Genomic DNA, 18,616 nt, shown 5'->3' on the forward strand with positions numbered 1-18,616 from the left:
TGCTGTAAAATACATGAAACAGGGCAGAGGGGCAGAGGAACAAGAGCTCGATCGAGTACCTTCAGGCAACTGGGAGGGGTTCTCACAGGAGATGACATTTAAGCAGAGACCCTCAAGGTGTATAAAGTGTCATGTGACATTTGAAGGCAGAGCATCCCCAGCAATTGGCTGGTGTGGAAGGAACAAGGAGGAATCGAAAGAGACAAGGTCAGGATGGTGGGCAGGAGCCAGGTCCCGAAGGCCCAGGTGAGGGATTTTAGCTTGTAGTCTCATTGCAAGCCTGGGAGCATTTAAAGAGGAAGGATGGATATGACATGATTTATACTTTTAAAAGGTCACTCTGCTTTGTGGAGAATGGATTGGAGGGGCCAAGAGTGGAGGCAGGGACGCAGCAAGTTGACTCTGAAACTGGGTGAAAGATAACAGGGTTTTAAAGCAGGGTGGCAGCAATGGGGAAGGTGGGAGACAGTCCCATTCAGTCTCTGTTGTGGAGGATGACCCGACAGGGTGAACTAATAAGGGGTTAAATGTGATGGGGTGTATGAATGGAAGGACAGGAAACACTTCTGAGTTCTAAGGTGTGAGGCTTAAGCAGGTGGGTAGGTGGCGGCTGTGTGTGTGTGATACTCTGGAGAACGATGGAGAGCCCAGGCTCAATTGGGCCACATTAAATTTGAGATCCTTACAAGACATCTGAGTGGAGATGTTGAATAGGCATCTGAAGCTCAGGAGAGAAGTCGGGGTTAGCAATAAAAATCTGGGGGTAGCCATTTGCAGTTGGATGGTCCTGAAGCAGCAAGTGTGGGTGACCTGACCTGGGAGAGTCCAGGTGGAGAAAAGGGACAAGCTGAGGACAGAGGCCCAGAGCCCACCTGTGCCTGACAGTGAGCTCCCAGGAGGTGAGAGAAGGAACCAGGAAGCATGGAGACTAGAGAAGGACACCCTTCAGGGAGGAGGGGGGACAGCGGTGTCAAATACTGTTGAAAGATCACGCAAGATGAGGAACTGGCAACATGAAAGCTGTAAGTGAGCTTTGCAGGAGCAGTTTGGCCCCTGGGGACTGAGTCCAGCTGAGTGGCCCCCAGGGACTGAGTTCAGGGAATGAATGGGCGGTGATGAAGTAATCAGTGAGGAGACTCTTTTAAGGATCCAACCTGGGCCTGTGATGGCTGGTTGAGCTGGGAGTATGGGGCTGACCACCTCTGTGGGGCTGACCCCTGTGTGGGGCTGGAGGAAGCTGTTCGAGGAGAGGCCGAGCTGTGATTGCAGAATCTTGGCACTCCTGTGGCTGCTTCTGGGCTTGCCTGAGGACTGTGTGAGTAGCTCTGGGGTGTCTATGGAGATCCCCAGGGGGTGGCATCAGACCCTGACATTGTCTCCTTGAAGCTAGTGAGGAAGGAGCCCTTTTTGGCCAGTGCTCACGCAGAGGGCTCTTGAATGAGGAGCCTCGCCTTGGAGGGGCATTCCAGGGTTACATGTGGAGCCCTCCCTTCCCTGCATGGCCATCCAGTTTTGCCTTGACCTTTCAAAACCGCGAAGGTCTGGCTCTGGGCCCCTCCTCTGTGAGTGGGGAAAAAACTGCCCCCCCCCCCCAAAAAAAAATTATCTCTGGATCTTGAGTGGTTTTTAACCCATGAGTTTGGGTTAAAAATACACAGGTAGCCAAACATGCCGCTGGGTAAGGCAGTTGGTTCCATGAGCTTGAAGCTAAGAAGAGAAGTCAGTGGGTGGTTCTGTTTGCTGAGATGAGGAAGACTGGGGGGGGGGGGGGGGGGGGAGAGTGGGTTTGGAGCCCTGAGTTGGGAAGATGCTCAACCCAGAGTAGAAACTCACAATTTCTGGAATGAAAGAATGAATGAACTGCTGGTAGCAGGGCCTGTAGGTGTTGAGCCATGTGTGTGGCAGGCACAGTGCGGTGGAAGGAAGTGCTGTGAGCACCCAGGATGGGCAGAGATCCAGACTCTGGGTGTGGGACAGGGGGGTGAGGTGGGTGCCGTTTGCAGTACAAGAATGTGGCTGTCCCTGGATAACTGGAAAGCATTGTGACAAGCCAAAAGGCCTGAGTGCTGGCCATGGTCCTGCTACTCATATGTTCTGTGACCTTGGTGAGATCCTTTAGGATCTCTGATCCTGTTCCCCATTTTTGGAAGAGGAAGAATGCTCACTGGCCTTCCGGGTCCACGGGATCACTGTGGACTGCGTGTGAGGTCACAGATACATGGGTTGGAGATATGTGGATGCTTCTCGGTATGATTTGAGGAGTGAAGGTATGTTAATGATCCTGATGAGGCAGGAAGTGGATAGTTTCATGTGTGAGAAGTAAAGAGGGTTTGAAGTGTATGTCTGATTTGTGTGGGAATCAGCAATTGGGTTTCTCTTTTGCTGTGTGCGTGCACTTGAGTGTGTTCAGGAGTGCGTATGCAAGAGAGGGAATTCTTGCCAGAACCAGTTTGGCTCAGTGGATAGAGCGTTGGCCTGCGGACTGAAAGGTCCCGGCTTCGATTCCGGGCAAGGGCATGTACCTTGATTGTGGGCACATCCTCGGTGGGGGGTGTGCAGGAGGCAGCTGATCGATGATTCTCTCTCATCGATGTTTCTGACTCTCTATCCCTCTCTCTTCCTCTCTGTGAAAAATCAATAAAATATATTAAAAAAAAAAAAGAGAGAGAGAGGGGGGATTCTTCATGCACTTACACTCTTACACATGCCTCCGCCTCCAGCATTTCAATCGGTGAGAATTTGCAGTTAGATGCTAGAATGTGCGTTCCATAGTGGGTTTGCAGGAGGCCTCTCTGAAGTGTGGGCTCTTATTTCTGTCTGCCACCCGTGCCTCTCGGCAGCGCTGCCCCACGTGGGCCTTCTCGCATCGCAGCTGTCGAAGCCGAGGGGTGCATTCAGTTGGGAGCTCGCAGGTGCCTGTACAGTGATGTCTGCATCCATCCCGTGGGTGCTCATGCTCATCACTCCTCGGCCAGACACCGAGGGAGGCTCAATCCAGCTGCCCCCCCCCCCACCAGCCCCACGGAGGATCAGCCTGCTCAGCAGATACAGGGCGTGGCCATTGGGCAGAGATAGCTTGTCCAGCACATTCTCTGTGTGTGGGTGTCACTTTGACCAGGAAAGAAGCAGCATTTGCCAATCTCTAGGTCCAGGCAAATGGGCCTGCCTGCCGGGAACTGGGGCAGGCTCTCTCCACAGGTGTCCCAGATGTGCTTCCTCCGCCTGAGCCTTCAAGGCCTCTGGCCACTACGTTGCACAAATGCGGGGTCACCACTCGCATCCTAGAGAATGTGGGTGGCAGCCATGGAGGGGTGGGCCTGCCTTTGGCCATGGGCTATTTCTGGCCTCGATGGTGTGCATGGCAGAGCGCTTGCTCACTGCATGTTTTGAGAGATTGGAGTGATGAGTGGGGACTCACACCCACGTGACTGTGCTGGGCTCATCTAGAAATGACAGAAGGGAGGGGTGCAGTGGATACAGCTCTTCATCCAGAGATCTGTTTCTGTAATAGGTCTCTGAAGGATCTTTAGGTTGTGGTGTGAGTGCTTTGGGCGTGGCGGTTGAGCATCTGAAGCAGTCTATGCCATGAAATGGAAATGGATCCTTTGGGTCCATTCATACGCTTCAAAATCTAGGTCACGTGTTTGCACGTAGCAAGGAACCAAGTCATTCCCTGGGAGAATGCACAGTTGGGAGTGTGCAGAGGGCAGCGGGCATGCGGAGAGCGTGTGGGCACACTGGGGACTCTGTGCCTCTCCCCGGACACCAGCTGGCGGCCATGGGGCATGTGGTTGCTCCAGAGGTTGGGGTGAACTGAACCTGTTCGTTTTTCTTCCCCAGAAGAGACAGAAGGAGAAGACACCACATGTCGATGTGGGAGCCACGCAGCAGCCACCTGTATGTGTGGACCGGTTTGCGTGTTTGTGAGTGGTTACGTGTGGGTGCGGGGACACCGTGTCTTTGTCCTCGCTGTGGACAAAGCGGTGCCGGGCGTGCACATCAGTGGTGTGTGTGTGTGTGTTCCATGCACATGGTTTGTGGACATGCCCCGCTGCCCCTTTCGACACGTGCTTGTCTCTGTGTGTCTAAGGTATGTGGCCCTGCGCGTTGTTCGCTCTCTGTGTGGCCTGGGAGCGGGCATGTGCCGGCGTGGCTGTGCCTGTCACGTAGGCAGTTGTGTGCAGCCAACCATGGGCCTCAGGGAGGGCGTATGCGGGCACCTGCGGGTGCCCCCTTGACAGTGTGTAGCTGTGCACGCACAGGCACATGTGGTGAAGGAGTAGGTGGCTACCCTTCCGCTGTGTGGGCCCCGTGTGCTCTCCTGTGCGTCGCATTTGTGTGTTCTCACCGCCACGTGAACGCTCCTCTCGGCCCGGCGCCAGAATGCGCCACAGCCATCCTGAGGGTGAGCTGCTGGTGGTCTTTGCACACACAGCCCTCAAGGGTTTGGGAGAGGCCCCGACACCCTGATTAGGTGAGGGTGATGCCGAGACATTACGTAACATAGGTCTGCTTGTCACCGTGGTCACCCTTCGATGGACTCTGACCTTTGCACTTCTCTGCCCGGGCAAGCCCAGGCTTATCTGAGGGGGAAAGCAGAGGGGAGCAGGTGGAAGGGGGTCTCTGACCTGGAACTAGGGGCCAGTGGCGGGCACAGGATAGGAAAAGGGTGATGCCCTGGAAGCAGATTAGAGCGGGGAGTGCAGACCTGGCTGCCTTTGTACTGGAGCCCTGTAGGCCCCGGATATGGGAAACTGGGTCCTGGGCTTACCCCATCTCCATGCGCTTCCCCAGCTACTGCAGAGCAGGGAAACCCAGGGGGAAGCCCATGAGCTGGGAGGCTGTGGTCCAACCACTGCTGCTGCGGGGCCCCCTCTGCTCCTTGCGTCTTTCTGTGCTTCCCGTCTGCAGGTCCCGGGCTCTCCGTGTGCCCCTCGCACCATGTGTCCCGCCCTTTCCCCACACCCTCTCTGGCCTGCAGCTGTCGGGTTCTGACCTTGGCCTTCCCCCTTTCCCCTTGGCCAGGCGGGAGCGGAGGCGCCGCCACCACATGTCGGTGTGGGAGCAGCGCACCAGCCAGCTGCGGCGGCACATGCAGATGTCCAGCCAGGAGGCCCTCAACAAGGAGGACGCCCCGCCCATGAACCCGCTCAACCCCCTCAACCCGCTGAGCCCCCTCAACCCCCTCAACGCCCACCCCAGCCTCTACCGGAGGTCCCGGCCCATCGAGGGGCTGGCCCTGGGCCTGGGCCTGGAGAAATGCGAGGAGGAGCGCATCAGCCGCGGGGGGTCCCTCAAGGGGGACGGAGGGGACCTGTCCAGTGCCCTGGACCACCAGCGGAGCCCCTTGGCCCTGGGCAAACGGGAGCCGCCGTGGCTGGCCAGGCCCTGCCACGGGAACTGTGACACGACCCAGCAGGAGGCCGGGGGCGGGGAGGCCGTGGTGACCTTTGAGGACCGGGCCAGGCACAGGCAGAGCCAGCGGCGCAGCCGGCACCGCCGAGTCAGGACGGAAGGCAAGGAGCCCTCCTCCGCCTCCCAGAGCCGGTCGGCCAGCCAGGAGCGAGGCCTGGACGCCGGCGCGCCCGCCCCCGAGGGGGAGAAGGACCGCGAGCCCAGGGGCGGCCATGGGGGCAAGGAACCCACGATCCAGGAAGAAGAGCGAGCCCCGGACCTGAGGAGGTAACAAGCCCCAGGAGCGCCTGGGGCACGTAGCACGGCTGGTGTTGGGGACTCTTCAGTATAAACCTCCGCGAGCCTCCTTTCGTCCTGGGGAGGCGGTGCTAGTGCACCTGCTGCAGGGCATGTGCAGCTACGACGGGCGGTGGGCTCTGTCCCCGAAAACCAGCCTCTGTTCTGGGGTATCTCCCCTCAGGAGTGGGTCATGGAAGGGAGGATGGGCCCCCTGGGTCTTAGCTCCTTTCTGCCCGTCGGGGTGGGAGGCAGCAGATGCCCCATGCTCCCCAGCAGGGTTCACCTCTTTCGCTTTGAAACAGCATCTTCCAATCTGAGGTCCAGCCGTGTCCTCCTCTGTCTTGACAGGACCAACAGTCTGATGGTGCCCCTAGGCTCCGGGCTGGCAGGAGCCCTCGATGAGGCCGACACCCCCCTCGTCCCACCACAAGCAGAGCCGGAAGCCGGGAAGGCGCTGACGGAGCAGGAGCCCGAGGGCAGCAGCGAGCAGGCCCTGCTGGGGGACGTGCAGCTGGACGTGGGCCGGGTCAGCCAGAGCGAGCCCGACCTCTCCTGCGTCACGGCCAACATGGACAAGGCCACCACCGAGAGCACCAGCGTCACTGTGGCCATCCCCGACGTGGACCCCTTGGTGGACTCGACCGTGGTGCACAGTGAGGACACAGTCCCGTCCCCGTCACCCCTGCCACCCGGTCTGGGGGGAGTCATTGGGGGGAGTCGTGACTCCAGAGTCACCCCAGGAAAGCTGTGTGGAAATCCCCACCAGCAGGATAAAATCATTCTTCAAAGTGTGAAAAACAGCGACAGTTTTCACACGACATGCAGGAAAAATAAGTTAGAATTTTCTCAATCTTAAGTTTAGGCCAGTGGTCGGCAAACTAGTTAGTCAACAGAGCCAAATATCAACAGTACAATGATTGAAATTTCTTTTGAGAGCCACATTTTTTAAACTTAAACTTCATCTAACGCCACTTCAAAATAGACTCGCCCAGGACGTGGTATTTTGTGGAAGAGCCACACTCAAGGAGCCGAAGAGCTGCATGTGGCTCGCGAGCTGCAGTTTGCCAACCACTGGAACTTTAGGTCATAAAATGTTCCAAAGCCCCGTGACTACCCTAGAATCTTCAGAAAGATCACATGTGAGTCTGGATCCAGATTTAGATCCAGCTCTTTGAGACATAGCAACATTTGATGGAAGTCACTGGAACTTCCAGTGTGCTCTGCCGCCTGGACAAATAGGGGGCCTCGGGTGGGGCAGAGGTGGCCGGAGGGCTCGGTGGCCTGGCTCAGCCTCGCGCACGGCCTCCAGAATACCTCTGTCCCTCTTCAGGCCTGTTGCTCACCTATGAAGTGAGAACACTGGTGATTCTGAGGTCTCTGTTCTAACATTTTATGAATGTATTACTCTTACCTACTGATTTTCTCCTCCAAGGTTTTAGCCGCTTTCTCTCCCATTCCCTGAAGAGATTAACAGAGGGTGTTAATCTAGGAGCCCTTCAAGGAAAACAGGGCAAGAAAGGACTAAACCGGCACCTTCTCTCTGCCCTGACCCTATCCCAGGCCTGCCTTTACTCCTCCATTTCCTGCCCTAACTCCTCCATTTCCTGCCCTAACTCCTCCATTTCCTGCCTCAACCCCATCCCCGTTCCAGACCTAGTCCCAGGGCCAATGAATTGTGACCACAGGGTTCCACCCGTGCTTTTCTCCCTCCCGACTTTCTCCACAGTTTCCTCTGTTAATAGGACAGTCCGGCGTTTCTCGCTTACCCTGTTACGTCTCTCTCCCTTCACCTTCTCTGCACTGACAGTGCCGGTGCTGCTTAAGCAGCTGGCCTCTCCCGGGCCCGGGACTCCTGGGCTTGCCTGGGTCATGTCTCAGGATCTCAGACTCCCAGCCTCTTTCGGGGTCTGTTTAATTTTATGCTCCAGTAAGGAAGGATTTAGGCCCCTCTTCTAGGGGAATCAGTAAGAAAGTTGGACCCTCTCTTTGTTCCAATTCTGGCGCCAGTCCCTATGGTGATAGGTAAGAGAGCTTTTGGGTGGTTTGGATGATTTATTGTATAGAAGGTCCCAGAAGGGGCGGACCCTCGGAGCTTCGCTGCTCATATAAGGTTACAGGATAGAGTCACCCCCTGAAGGGATGGGTGGGGGAGGTTGACGGGACACCCTTGGCCTACTTGATAGCCTCGACCTCTCTGCCCCTAACCCCACTGTGACTCGAGTATAAAAGAGGGAGTAGTGGTCCCAAGAGCTCCACTCCATCCTGGTCCCTTCACTCTCTCTATCCTGGATATAGTCTTGCACCCCTATTCGCATGAATATTGCATTCTCATCTCTGCACTAATCATGACTAGAAAAAGCACATCCAGGAAGGCAGCTACAAACAGAGTAATGGTTTTTGAAAATCTTCCATTGCAGTGTGATTTCACTGGAAGGATATAGGGTTATAGACTGGAACCCATATTGGCTGTTGGACCTTAAGGATAGGTACTTCCCTCAACCTCACTTTTCCCATCTGTATCATGGGAACAACAATGCATGCCACTCAGCAGTTATTGATGTGAAAATTCAATAAGTGAATAATTACAAAGAATCCAGATTTTAGATATATAAACTTCACTACATAAACCAACCTTCCATTACCCAGGGAAATGTGGTAAGGATGAATGATTTATATGGCAAAGTCTGTACCACATAAAATTAGGGCAAAGCTAAGAGGAGAGCAAGAGCTGGACTCTGTGTAACTAACAAACACTGAACGTGTGCAGGGCACCTCCCTCGGCACCTTCCCGGGGCCCCTTCCATGCCCGGTGGATCACCAAGGGCTCCATTCTCGCATGTGCCAAGGTTTCTGAAGATAGCCACCTTTTCCTCTTGCAGTCAGCAACAAGACTGATGGCGAAGCCAGTCCCTTGAAGGAGGCGGAGATCAAAGAGGAGGAGGAGGTGGAGGAGAAGAAGCAGAAGAAGGAGAAGCGTGAGACGGGCAAAGCCATGGTGCCCCACAGCTCCATGTTTATCTTTAGCACCACCAACCCGTAAGTCCCCCCCGCCTCCCCCGTCCATCCAGGTGAACAGGCAGGGTTTGGGCCAGGGCAGGGCAATGGGGAGATGGAAGGATGAGGGTCCAGTCCTCTTCCTGGACCTTCCCAGTGGGATATGGCCAGACACCTGCAGCATTGAGGGTGCTCACAGGCAGAGATGGGTCATGGAATTGAACAGCCTCTGAATTCTGTGCCCATAGTCTCGAGAGTAACTTAAGACAGGAAAGCCTGGCAGATGTCATGAGGAAAGGACACTCGCCTTTTCTCCGGTCAGTGAGGGTGGAGAGGAGGAAGTCTGCTTGGGATGTGCTACCAAATGGCCCATAGCTGAGACTAAGGAGCCTGCCATGATTGGGTCATCCATTGGCAGTTACGAGTATTGATCCCACTGCTTAATCCCGAATCCCTGTGGATTTTGAAGTGGGTGTGTTTAGGGGCATGAGGTGGGGTTGGCAGAGAAGAGTTTGGAAGGTTGGACTCAGGAAAAATGGGAGTTTAAAAGGCAAGCTTTCTTCTGCCCTTTATCTGAGCAAGGTATACCTGTACACCACTACTGAGGCTAGGAATACAGCAAGCAGGCTTCCCGTGGCCACGTGGGCAGGGTCCAGACAAGGGTCAGGGAAGATAGGAACCTGAACTAAGGACTGTCAGGCCACCTGGGGCCAGAAGGCAGTCCATGGGATGTAGTCTCTGTAATCAGAATGCCTGGAACTCATGCAAACCTGTTGCTGCTTTCATCAGGAAGCTTAGAATCAAGGTCTATTTTTATGTTTCTTGGTTCTTCTGATCTGCTTGCTCTGCCCCAGTTTCTATACACTGAGATACAGTGGAGGGCACCCCGAGTGTGTGCACTCTGATGCTGGCTGCGCCCCACAGCTCAGACATGCTTGCAGATAATGCATCTTGGCTTGTGTACAGCAGCCTCCAGCCAATCTGATTACCTTCCTCCTCTGGGGCTTTAAATCAAGGGTGGTGCCTGAGAAATTAAATTGCTCTTCCCAAGGCTTCCTCTGGCCAGGGCCTGGCTGTCTGGAAGAGGCTGATGTGTCTGTGTGTGGGGGTAGGGAGGCAGGGAGGGGATGGAGGGAGGCTGAGGCTCAGGGCTCATCCACCCGCAGGATCCGCAGGGCCTGTCACTACATCGTGAATTTGCGCTACTTTGAGATGTGCATCCTCCTGGTGATCGCGGCCAGCAGCATCGCCCTGGCGGCCGAGGACCCGGTCCTGACCAACTCGGAGCGCAACAGAGTGGGTGCACGGGGCCCTTCGCCACCCTCCCTAGCACCCCGGTACCCGCCCCATCCCGGCATCAGAGGTGGCCTGAGGAAGGTTCCTGGGGAAGGAGGAAGGAGTGAGGCCCGCTGGAGCCCCACAGGGCTTTGAGGGGGGGAAGGAGGGGGTCTGCAGCCTCCCATGGGTTTGGCTGTGGATTCTGGCATCAGACATGGGGGGTGAAGTTGAGGAGCACAGCGTGGGGTCTCAGGGTGTATGTCAGGAGGTAGGAGGGAGGCAGGGAGGATGGGAACGGACAAGGATTTCAGATCCTGAGCCAGAATTGGGGGAAAGGTTTGCAGGGCAGTTGAGACCCAAGAAGATAAGTTCTGGCCACGGGGAGGGAAGGGCCTAGGACTGGCCCTCATGTCAGGCTCCTCCAGCCGGACCCTTTGCTCCTCTTTTCTTTGCACCCGGCTAGTGGTTGCAATTCTAAGCTTCTGTTCTGCGGTAGAAATGAGTGGGCATTGGGTGGGCAGGCAGGGATGTCTCTGTGGGCAGGCCGGAGTGTGTGTGGCCAGGTGGCCACACATAACCTCCTCCCCTGTCCGGTATGTGTCTTGCAGGTGCTGCGGTATTTTGACTATGTGTTCACTGGCGTGTTCACCTTTGAGATGGTTATAAAGGTAAGAGCCTCTAGAGCAAGCCTGGTGGGGCTGGGCTGGGTCACCTGTTTGCCCCTCTAACCTAGTGACCTTCCCCAGTGCTGTCACCTCCTGGCCAGTGACAGAGCCTCGGTACGGTCTCTGCAGACCCCTCCGCCGGCCCCAGGATCCTGATGAAGCCCCTCCTGGCAGGATGTGACTGAGGAGGGCGGTTCAGGCTGGGGCAGCCCCGTGGGTATGGCCAGAGGCGGAGCCAGGCCCACTATAAGGAGGCAGTGGGCATACAGATACTGGGGACAGCAGCCGCCTCCCCAGCGCTCACTGGCCTGAGCCTGGGTATGTGCCAAGACAAAGGGTTAGACAGGGTAGGGTTTTCCTGGATTCTGTTTCATCCCAGTTGCACTCACTGCCTCTGGTCTGTTCCCCATCACCCTGGCACCCACATTTCTCTTGTTCCCAGCCTCACCCATCTGGGATTTTCCCATCTGTGTGTATGTGTGGCAGTGCCCCGTGGGTGAGCCATGAGGAAAGGAGGGATGTGTCGGGGCTCTGTGCCAACTGAGGGACTAATTGAGCCCTGGTGGCTATGAGACATGGCCGCGGGCTTCAGTTACATGAAGAGAGCCAGTCCCCTGCTCCCCAGGCCCCACCTGGGGCTGGTTGTAGGGACGAGGGCAGGGGAGCCCAGAGCTCAGGGCACACATTGCCCAAGCTTGAGCCCAGAGCTCAGTGGCTGTTCACTTCTTCTGCAGATGATCGACCAGGGCTTGATTCTGCAGGACGGGTCCTACTTTCGAGACCTGTGGAACATCCTGGACTTCGTGGTGGTGGTGGGTGCACTGGTGGCCTTTGCTTTGGCGTAAGTAACTCTCTTGCCTGTTGATTGCCTTCCCTCCCTCCCTCCCTCCTGAGACCCTGGCCCAGGGAGGCCATCTCCAGGGACCGCCTGAGAAACAGTTCTTGCAGAGGGCTGCCCAGAATGCTGCCCCGAGGCCCTACAGAGCCCCCGAGCGCCCTGAGTGCCAGGACTGGTGGCGGAGGGGCAAGGAGAGTCACTAGGGAGCAGTCAGAGGCCTGGCGCTCCTTTCCTGGAGATAATTACACATGGGCAGGGGCTCACTTGTGTGGGGGGTGCCTCCAGGGGCTCAGGGAGGGAGCTGGGCTTGGCTGCTGGCCCCTCTCATTGCTCGGTTCTCTGGAACGAAGAGGCAGTTCTGGGAGAACTCCTCGGCTGGAACTTTCGTCCCTCCCAGAGGCACCCCCGCCTCCAGACTCGGCTGCCTTGTGGGAAAGTCAGGTGGCCACAGTGCCCGGTTGAGTTTGGAGCCTTCTGAGCTCCCGCATGGTGATTCGGTGCTGCCTGGCCCTCGGATGTCGTGTTCTCTGTTCAGTGAAAGGCTTTGGATAGGCAGGGGGCAGGGGCAGCGCCTCAGGAGGGGACCCAGCAGAGGACAGGACCGTGTGTGTGACCCTGCACTCCACCCCAGGCCCTCCCTCTTCCCGTTGTTCTGCACGCGGCGCGCCTAACTCAAGTCAGGCCGCCGGGTGAGCTGTCCTGCCCTGGATGCTAAGTCGTAAACTCGCTGCTTGTAATGGCTTGTCAACACAAATAGTTTAAAAGAAAAACAGCAGTTCTGCTCCCACTGCCCCCTCCCCCGACTCGGGCCTGGGTATCAGTCAGACTAATGCGGGCTCCGTGGCAGCCAGTGCCAGAGCTTCCCGTTGCCATGTGCCATCGTCGTGGGGCGCGAGGGGAGGTCGGGACTCCCTGCCACGCAGGGGAGCTGGATTGCAGCCGCATTTGGCCTTCCCTTGCTCAGTCCCGGGCCAGGAAGGAAAAGCGTGAGTCAGTCTGCCTCTGGATGCCAGCAGACTCCGGAATTCCCACACCGGCTCTCATCACATTCTTCTCACTGAAGAATGAGAAGACATATGTGTACTCCTTCTATAATTTTTGTAACGCTGAGTACCCCTCGTACTCATGAGAATGTAGAATTAGGCTCAGCTAAGCACGGTGCAGTGCATATCCCCACCAAACTCTTCCCGTACCCCTGGGGGTACGCATATCACACTTTGGGAAACACTGCTTTAGGACAAGGATTGGCATCCTTTTTCTGTGAAGGGTGTGACACTGAAGTGTGTCCCTCTCCTGACACTGACACGGGGCCCTCGGATGGATAAGGTCTGTGGGAGGCACACGGAGCCCGCTGTGGCGGCAGAGCTGGTTCCGACTTTGTTCAGTGACTTGCAGAGTGGTGCCCAGAATGAAGAGGCTCAGGCGATTTTAGGTTTGGAAGGGCCCTTGAGGAGCCCCGGGACTGGGCACTCTGGTTCTGATGTAGCTTTGGGAAGGCGTGAGGGTACGCCCCTGAGAAAAGGAATAACCGTTTAGAACTGAAACGTGAGTCTGTGCTCATGGGCAGCAGGGCTTAGGAACATCAGAACCGTCATCTCACCTGACCCCTGGCTGGCCCTCCTGTTCTCTACCCCCTGCCCGCGTCCCAGGCAGTCCCCCCCACACCTCATGCTTGCCTTTTTGGCAGCCCCCCAAGAAAGAACTAAAAAGAGGGGTCTCCCAAAGGAAGCTCTGAGTACACATTAATCTTGCGGCAGGGACAAAAGAGTGGACAGGGTTCCGCTTCGTGCAAAGAAGACCCATTTACCACCGAGCGAGACGGGTCATCCAGCTCCATTGTTCTGGGGAAGAAAATGAAGGATTAAAATTAAATTTAGCCGTCAGGTAGCCCATTAACTGGACTCAGGCTGCCGGCCGAGCTGGAATTGGAAATTTCCAGCAGGGAGTGGAGAGAAAGATGCTGTTCTGTGAGACTCCGACTTGAAGAGTCCCCTCGAGAGAGGCTTTACCTGACTGGGCGCCAGGCAGGGACACTAAAGATGATGAATGCCCGTGGGCTCTTGGGATGCCCAGGGCTCTGTTACACTTGGGCTGCCTTGGGAAGGGTGTAGGGAGGGGCAAAGTGAGAACCATGTGGAGCGAGTGCCTGTAAGAAAGAGAGAAGTTCCCAGTCTGCCTGCTCGTGGCCTTGAGTCCCAGTAGCATGTGTCCTCTGTGCCATGTGCTGTTGGAGGACCCCTGTGGAAAGTGCGCTTGGAGAGCTTCATCATATGGAGGCCATGGGTGTGAATGCCCAAGCGTTTTCTCTTGATTAACAAGCCCAGATTTGGGAGATGGTTGGTCGTAAATGGCATCTCAGCAGGGAACAGGTAGACAGATGTTGTTCTGAGAGACCCAGGACCAAGAAGAACGAAATGGACCCATCCGAGAGCACGGCCCCATCCATGTGGTAACCAACAATATGGAGAACAAGACCCAGGAGTTAGCCCCCCGCACAGGAGAGCCAGGGAAGAGCCAGGTCCTGTGGGATTAGGAGAAAAACCACTCACACTGTCCTCAAATGTGAAAGTAGTTTTAGAATAATTCAGGTCAGAGGAGGTCATGAGGGGAAGTGTCAGCTCTGATCATGTGACCTGCCAGCCATCTGCTTAATCCACCCTGGCAGAGGCACAGCCTAGCATTATGAATTAGTCCCCAGCTGGTGTGTGTGAGGGGGTGTATCTGGCTGGACTTCAGCCAGTACCCAGACCTTCTTAGAAAGATCAGCCGACAAGAGGGTTTGGGGTGTTTAGAATGTGAAGACGAAGAACCAAGACATCAGGTCACTAGATGGACCAGATGGAATAACAAAATTGCGAGGAGGTGGTCCGATGCTCTGCTGTCTCCTGCTGTGGCTCCAAGCTTGGACAGAAGTGCCTTCCAATGAGAGAGCGGTGCTGTGTTTGCAAAGGAGGAAATTTGCAAAGGCCAACATGAGTGTGTTCAGGGAGCTTGATGAGGTCCCTGAAGGAAAGAATTCTGCACTAACCAGTTAGCAAGGAGCTGAAGTGGAGGATGTAGAGCTCACGGGTGACCCCGAAATGCTGAGCAATAGGTGAGGAAAAAAAGGGACCTTCCCACTTGGCCACAACTAAGCAGTGATGAGGTCAAAGTGCTGGCCTTGGGGTTCCCTCTCCGGAGACGGGCATTGCCAGTGCAAAGGGGAGCGTTGCCTTCTTGTTTGCATGGGGCTTGGAGCTTAAAGTGCTTTCACCTCTGCGTGTCACTTATCCGCGACAGGCCTGCTTTACACTTGAGAAATGGATTCCCTGAGGTCTGACTATTTGACTCGTACATAGCAAAGCCGGTTGCTAAACAATTGATTTTTAAATTTTATTTCAAGTTCAGGGCTTTCTCCACGACATTACGCTCCCCTCTGTCTCAGATATTCTGGTTAGTTCCAAGCTATTAACCCCTGTCAGCTCCAAGCAGTGGCTTGGTGTGGCTCTGTCCTTGGCCTCCAGCTGCTTCTGTCTCTGCCTGGAGATGGACGGGGCCTGTGTGCCTGATGGAGGAGGCATCTCTGACCCTGTCCGTCTTTTCTCTCTGTACCTGGTTCTTCCATGAACCCTCATCGGCCCTGGACTGATGAAGGATGATGGAGCAGACAGCTCAGTATTTGAGCGGGTTCCTTGGCTGTTTCCTTCTTTGGCTAAAAGCCTTCAGTGGTTTCCGCGTGGAAAGGCACTGTGACATCAGAAATGAAAACACAGGACTGAGAGTCAGGTAGCCTTAGGTCTGAATCTCAGCACTCTTCACGATTAGCTGCCTTCGCTCTCTGGACATCCATTTGCCCATCTGTACGTGGAAATGAAAAATAACTGTATTCTGTTCTTGTGAGAATTAAGTAAGGTAAAATGCATTTAATCAGTGTTCAATATAGTGCGAAGCATTTAGAAAGCGTGTAATAAACGGTAGTTATTTTGCCTACCAAATCATAGTCCAGACACTTCAGCAAGGCCAGGGCTCCTCCCAGCACAGCCCCTGCCCTCGCCTTCCCCTCAGCACATCTGTCTGTTCCTAATGCGAGGCATGCCCTCAGACCCCCTGTGGTTCCGTCCTGGGTTTGTGGGGGAGGAAGGGGGGACGGAAGGCTATGCCACCTAAGGGAGAGGTCCCCGGTGCAGGGAGAGTTGGGTTATTGCGCAGATCCACTGGAGAGCATGTTCTCCGAGGACAGGGGACCGGAAGCTGAAGGGCCAGATTGCACCAAGTGATGAGTGATTACGCGTGAAGGATCTGGAGGGCCACTTGGCAACTGAGCTGGAAAAGTCTTATCTTCTACTGATGAGACGTACGAGAAACATGGCATTCTTTTCTGGAGACCTGCTGTGGACTTAGCAAGGAAGCGGGAAGTAAATGGAAGATTGTGTGGCCCAATTAAGTCCCAGTTAAAGTGAGGCCAGGGTAGTCTGGCCTGTGAAATTAGCCTCAGACTTTAACAGGAGAGTCCATTTTTAAACCTGGTAGAATTTTTCTTATTAGCTAAGCAGTGTAAAAACATAACAAATCTGATTATATATTTAATAGCAATGACTAGCAAAGGATTCTTGGATGGTTCTATTTAAATGATGTAGGAAAAGCACGTGAGTTAAAGTGCCTCAAAGTGCGCGGAGAGTTTGTGCAGTTAGATTGATAAGACATCTCCTGTGTGGTCTTGCTGACTAGGACAGCAGCTTGGATAACTCTTACAAGCGTGGACATGGGAAATGTCCTTCGACCTAGCCCCGTGGTCGGCAAACTGCGGCTCTTGAGCCACATGCGGCTCTTTGGCCCCTTGAGTGTGGCTCTTCCACAAAATACCACGTCCTGGGCAAGTCTATTTTGAAGAGTTTGCATTAGAAAAAAATTAAGTTTAAAACATTTGGCTCTCAAAAGAAATTTCAATCGTTGTCCTGTTGCTATTTGGCTCTTTTGACTACTGAGTTTGCCGACCACTGGCCTAGCCCATATGTAAATTAGGGTATGTTTCAACGAACGGGGGCTAAGTTGTGGAGGCTATTCCTGATTCTCTGGCTTTGTTACCCAGCATTCCTTTCATTTCAAAGGGCAGTTTTCAAACCAGTGCTGAACATATGTTAACACAATGAGAATGAAGCATGCCTTTCTGCAGCCACTCAGAATCGGAGCTTCCCAGCGGCAGCTCAGCAGTGTGAGGCCCGTTGGGAAATGGTTTACTTTTGACCCGTGTCTGATTGCTCTCCCTGACGTATCTCTGTGGGAGGCAGAGCAGGGCACACAGCCCCATTCCTTACAGCGCATGGACAGCTGCGGCCTAGGACCGGAGCGGACCATCATGGTGCCCCGTTTTTCCAAACAAGGGACACACCCTAGGGTGGTCAGAGACCCCCCTTTGTTCCATAGTATATTATATTGGGATTCTAGGGCATAATTTTTTATTTTATTTTTTAATATATTTTATTGATTTTTTTACAGAGAGGAAGGGAGAGAGATAGAGGGCTAGAAACATCAATGAGAGAGAAACATCGACCAGCTGCCTCTTGCACACCCCCTACCGGGGATATGCCCGCAACCAATGTACATGCCCTTGACCGGAATCGAACCCGGGACCTTTCAGTCCGCAGACCGATGCTCTACCACTGAGCCAAACCGGTTTCAGCTCTAGGGCATAATTTATTGTAGAGAGAAAATTCTGTCCTCTATCCAGCTGTGTGGGAGGAGCGAGAATTATTGAGCCTTTCTTCCTAAGATGGGCGTCAGTCTGAACCTCCAAGGATCTGCTCAGATGCTGCTGGATGTAAAGGTCTGGGGTTAAGGGCCTGGTCAAGCAAAAATGAGCGCCTGGAGTACGGGACCCTTCACCACCTGCCCGGCCATTGATCCCCTCTGTTCGCTCATTTTGGGGATAGGGAAGGTTCTCCCATAGCTTTTGCTCAAGACGAATGCAGCCGGGGGAAAGAGGGGGACCCTAGGTTGTTGTTTTTGTAAACTTTTCAATCAAATGATACGTTTTTCCATAGCATTGAGCATACAGTTACACTCTGATTTGTTTGCTTGTTTACTTAAGGCCTGTCTTCCCTGCTAGGCTGAGTAAGTTTCAAGAGGGTAGGGACCTCATTTGTTTTGTTCACAACTGTGTACCCAGCACCTAGAAGGAGTCCCTGACGTGTGTGAAGGACTCCATCAGTGCTGTTAAACGAATGCATAAAGGATTACCTGACTGACCTACCTGGCGTCCTGGGTGAGAAGATGCTGTTACCATTCAGGGGAAGGCATTATCTCTGCCCGCTTAACACTGTGAGATTATCACAGGAGAGATGTAAGGTGTATGAGGCCTTGGGTCTACTTCCCAAATGAGTATCCATTTGTCATTTGCAGTGAAATTAATATAATTTTGAATACGGGACCATTTACTGAGTAAAATGGTATTTAGAAGTTTTTGTGGTAGAGGGTGGTATGACATGGGTTTGTGGAACATTAAAAAGACTTTAAGAGAAATTATCGTCACTGCAACCAGCAACTTAGAACCAAAGCGTGAATTCCAGGCACATCTTCCCAGCAGCAGGCCGGGGCACCAGGCACTGCAGGCTCACTCTCCGGGCCATCTTATGCAAGGCCCATCTCCCGGCCGCGGTTCCTCGCAATTGAGAAGACCTCGGGGATCTGTTCCAGCCCTGGAATCCGGTGCACTGTTTGACGGAGCCCAGAGCAGAGCCTGCTGGTGCAGAGCCTAGTCCAGAGCAAGAGCTCCCAGCACCACAGCCCAGCTCTCCCCGCCAAGGCTGGGCGCTCTCTCAGCCTCTCGGAATCTCTTCTGTGGCACAGGGATAGTAACATCTACGCCCTGAAGTTATTAGGGAGTCCAAATAAAGAGCAGCACTGAAAGTGCTCAGCTCAGACTCTAGCCAGGAAGAAACACGTAAAAAGTCAGCTCTCATTATTTCATCTCAAGTATTTTACATTTATGCTCTCACCCTTTTTTTTTAATATGTTTTTTAATTGAATTTTAGAGAGCCGAAACCAGTTTGGCTCAGTAGATAGAGTGTTGGCCTTCGGACGGAAAGGTCCCAGGTTTAATTCCGGTCAAGGGCATGTACCTTGGTTGCGGGCACATCCCCAGTAGGGGGTGGGCAGAAGGCAGCTGATC

At 54.3% G+C, this 18,616-nt stretch overlaps 1 protein-coding gene across 1 annotated transcript in view; it reads left to right on the forward strand.

Moving 5' to 3' along the window:
* CACNA1E (calcium voltage-gated channel subunit alpha1 E) overlaps window positions 1–18,616 on the forward strand; it is a 370,106-nt gene that overhangs the window by 305,230 nt on the left and 46,260 nt on the right. The window contains exons 22-28 of the mRNA XM_084866127.1: window positions 3,841–3,897; window positions 5,026–5,682; window positions 6,043–6,347; window positions 8,574–8,730; window positions 9,855–9,984; window positions 10,575–10,634; window positions 11,366–11,472. Coding sequence (XP_084722253.1) covers window positions 3,841–3,897; window positions 5,026–5,682; window positions 6,043–6,347; window positions 8,574–8,730; window positions 9,855–9,984; window positions 10,575–10,634; window positions 11,366–11,472 — 1,473 coding nt within the window. The remainder of the gene's footprint in view (window positions 1–3,840; window positions 3,898–5,025; window positions 5,683–6,042; window positions 6,348–8,573; window positions 8,731–9,854; window positions 9,985–10,574; window positions 10,635–11,365; window positions 11,473–18,616) is intronic.

Source organism: Pipistrellus hanaki (assembly GCF_964339955.1).
Source record: "Pipistrellus hanaki genome assembly, chromosome: 18".
Taxonomy (NCBI): Eukaryota; Metazoa; Chordata; class Mammalia; order Chiroptera; family Vespertilionidae; genus Pipistrellus; species Pipistrellus hanaki.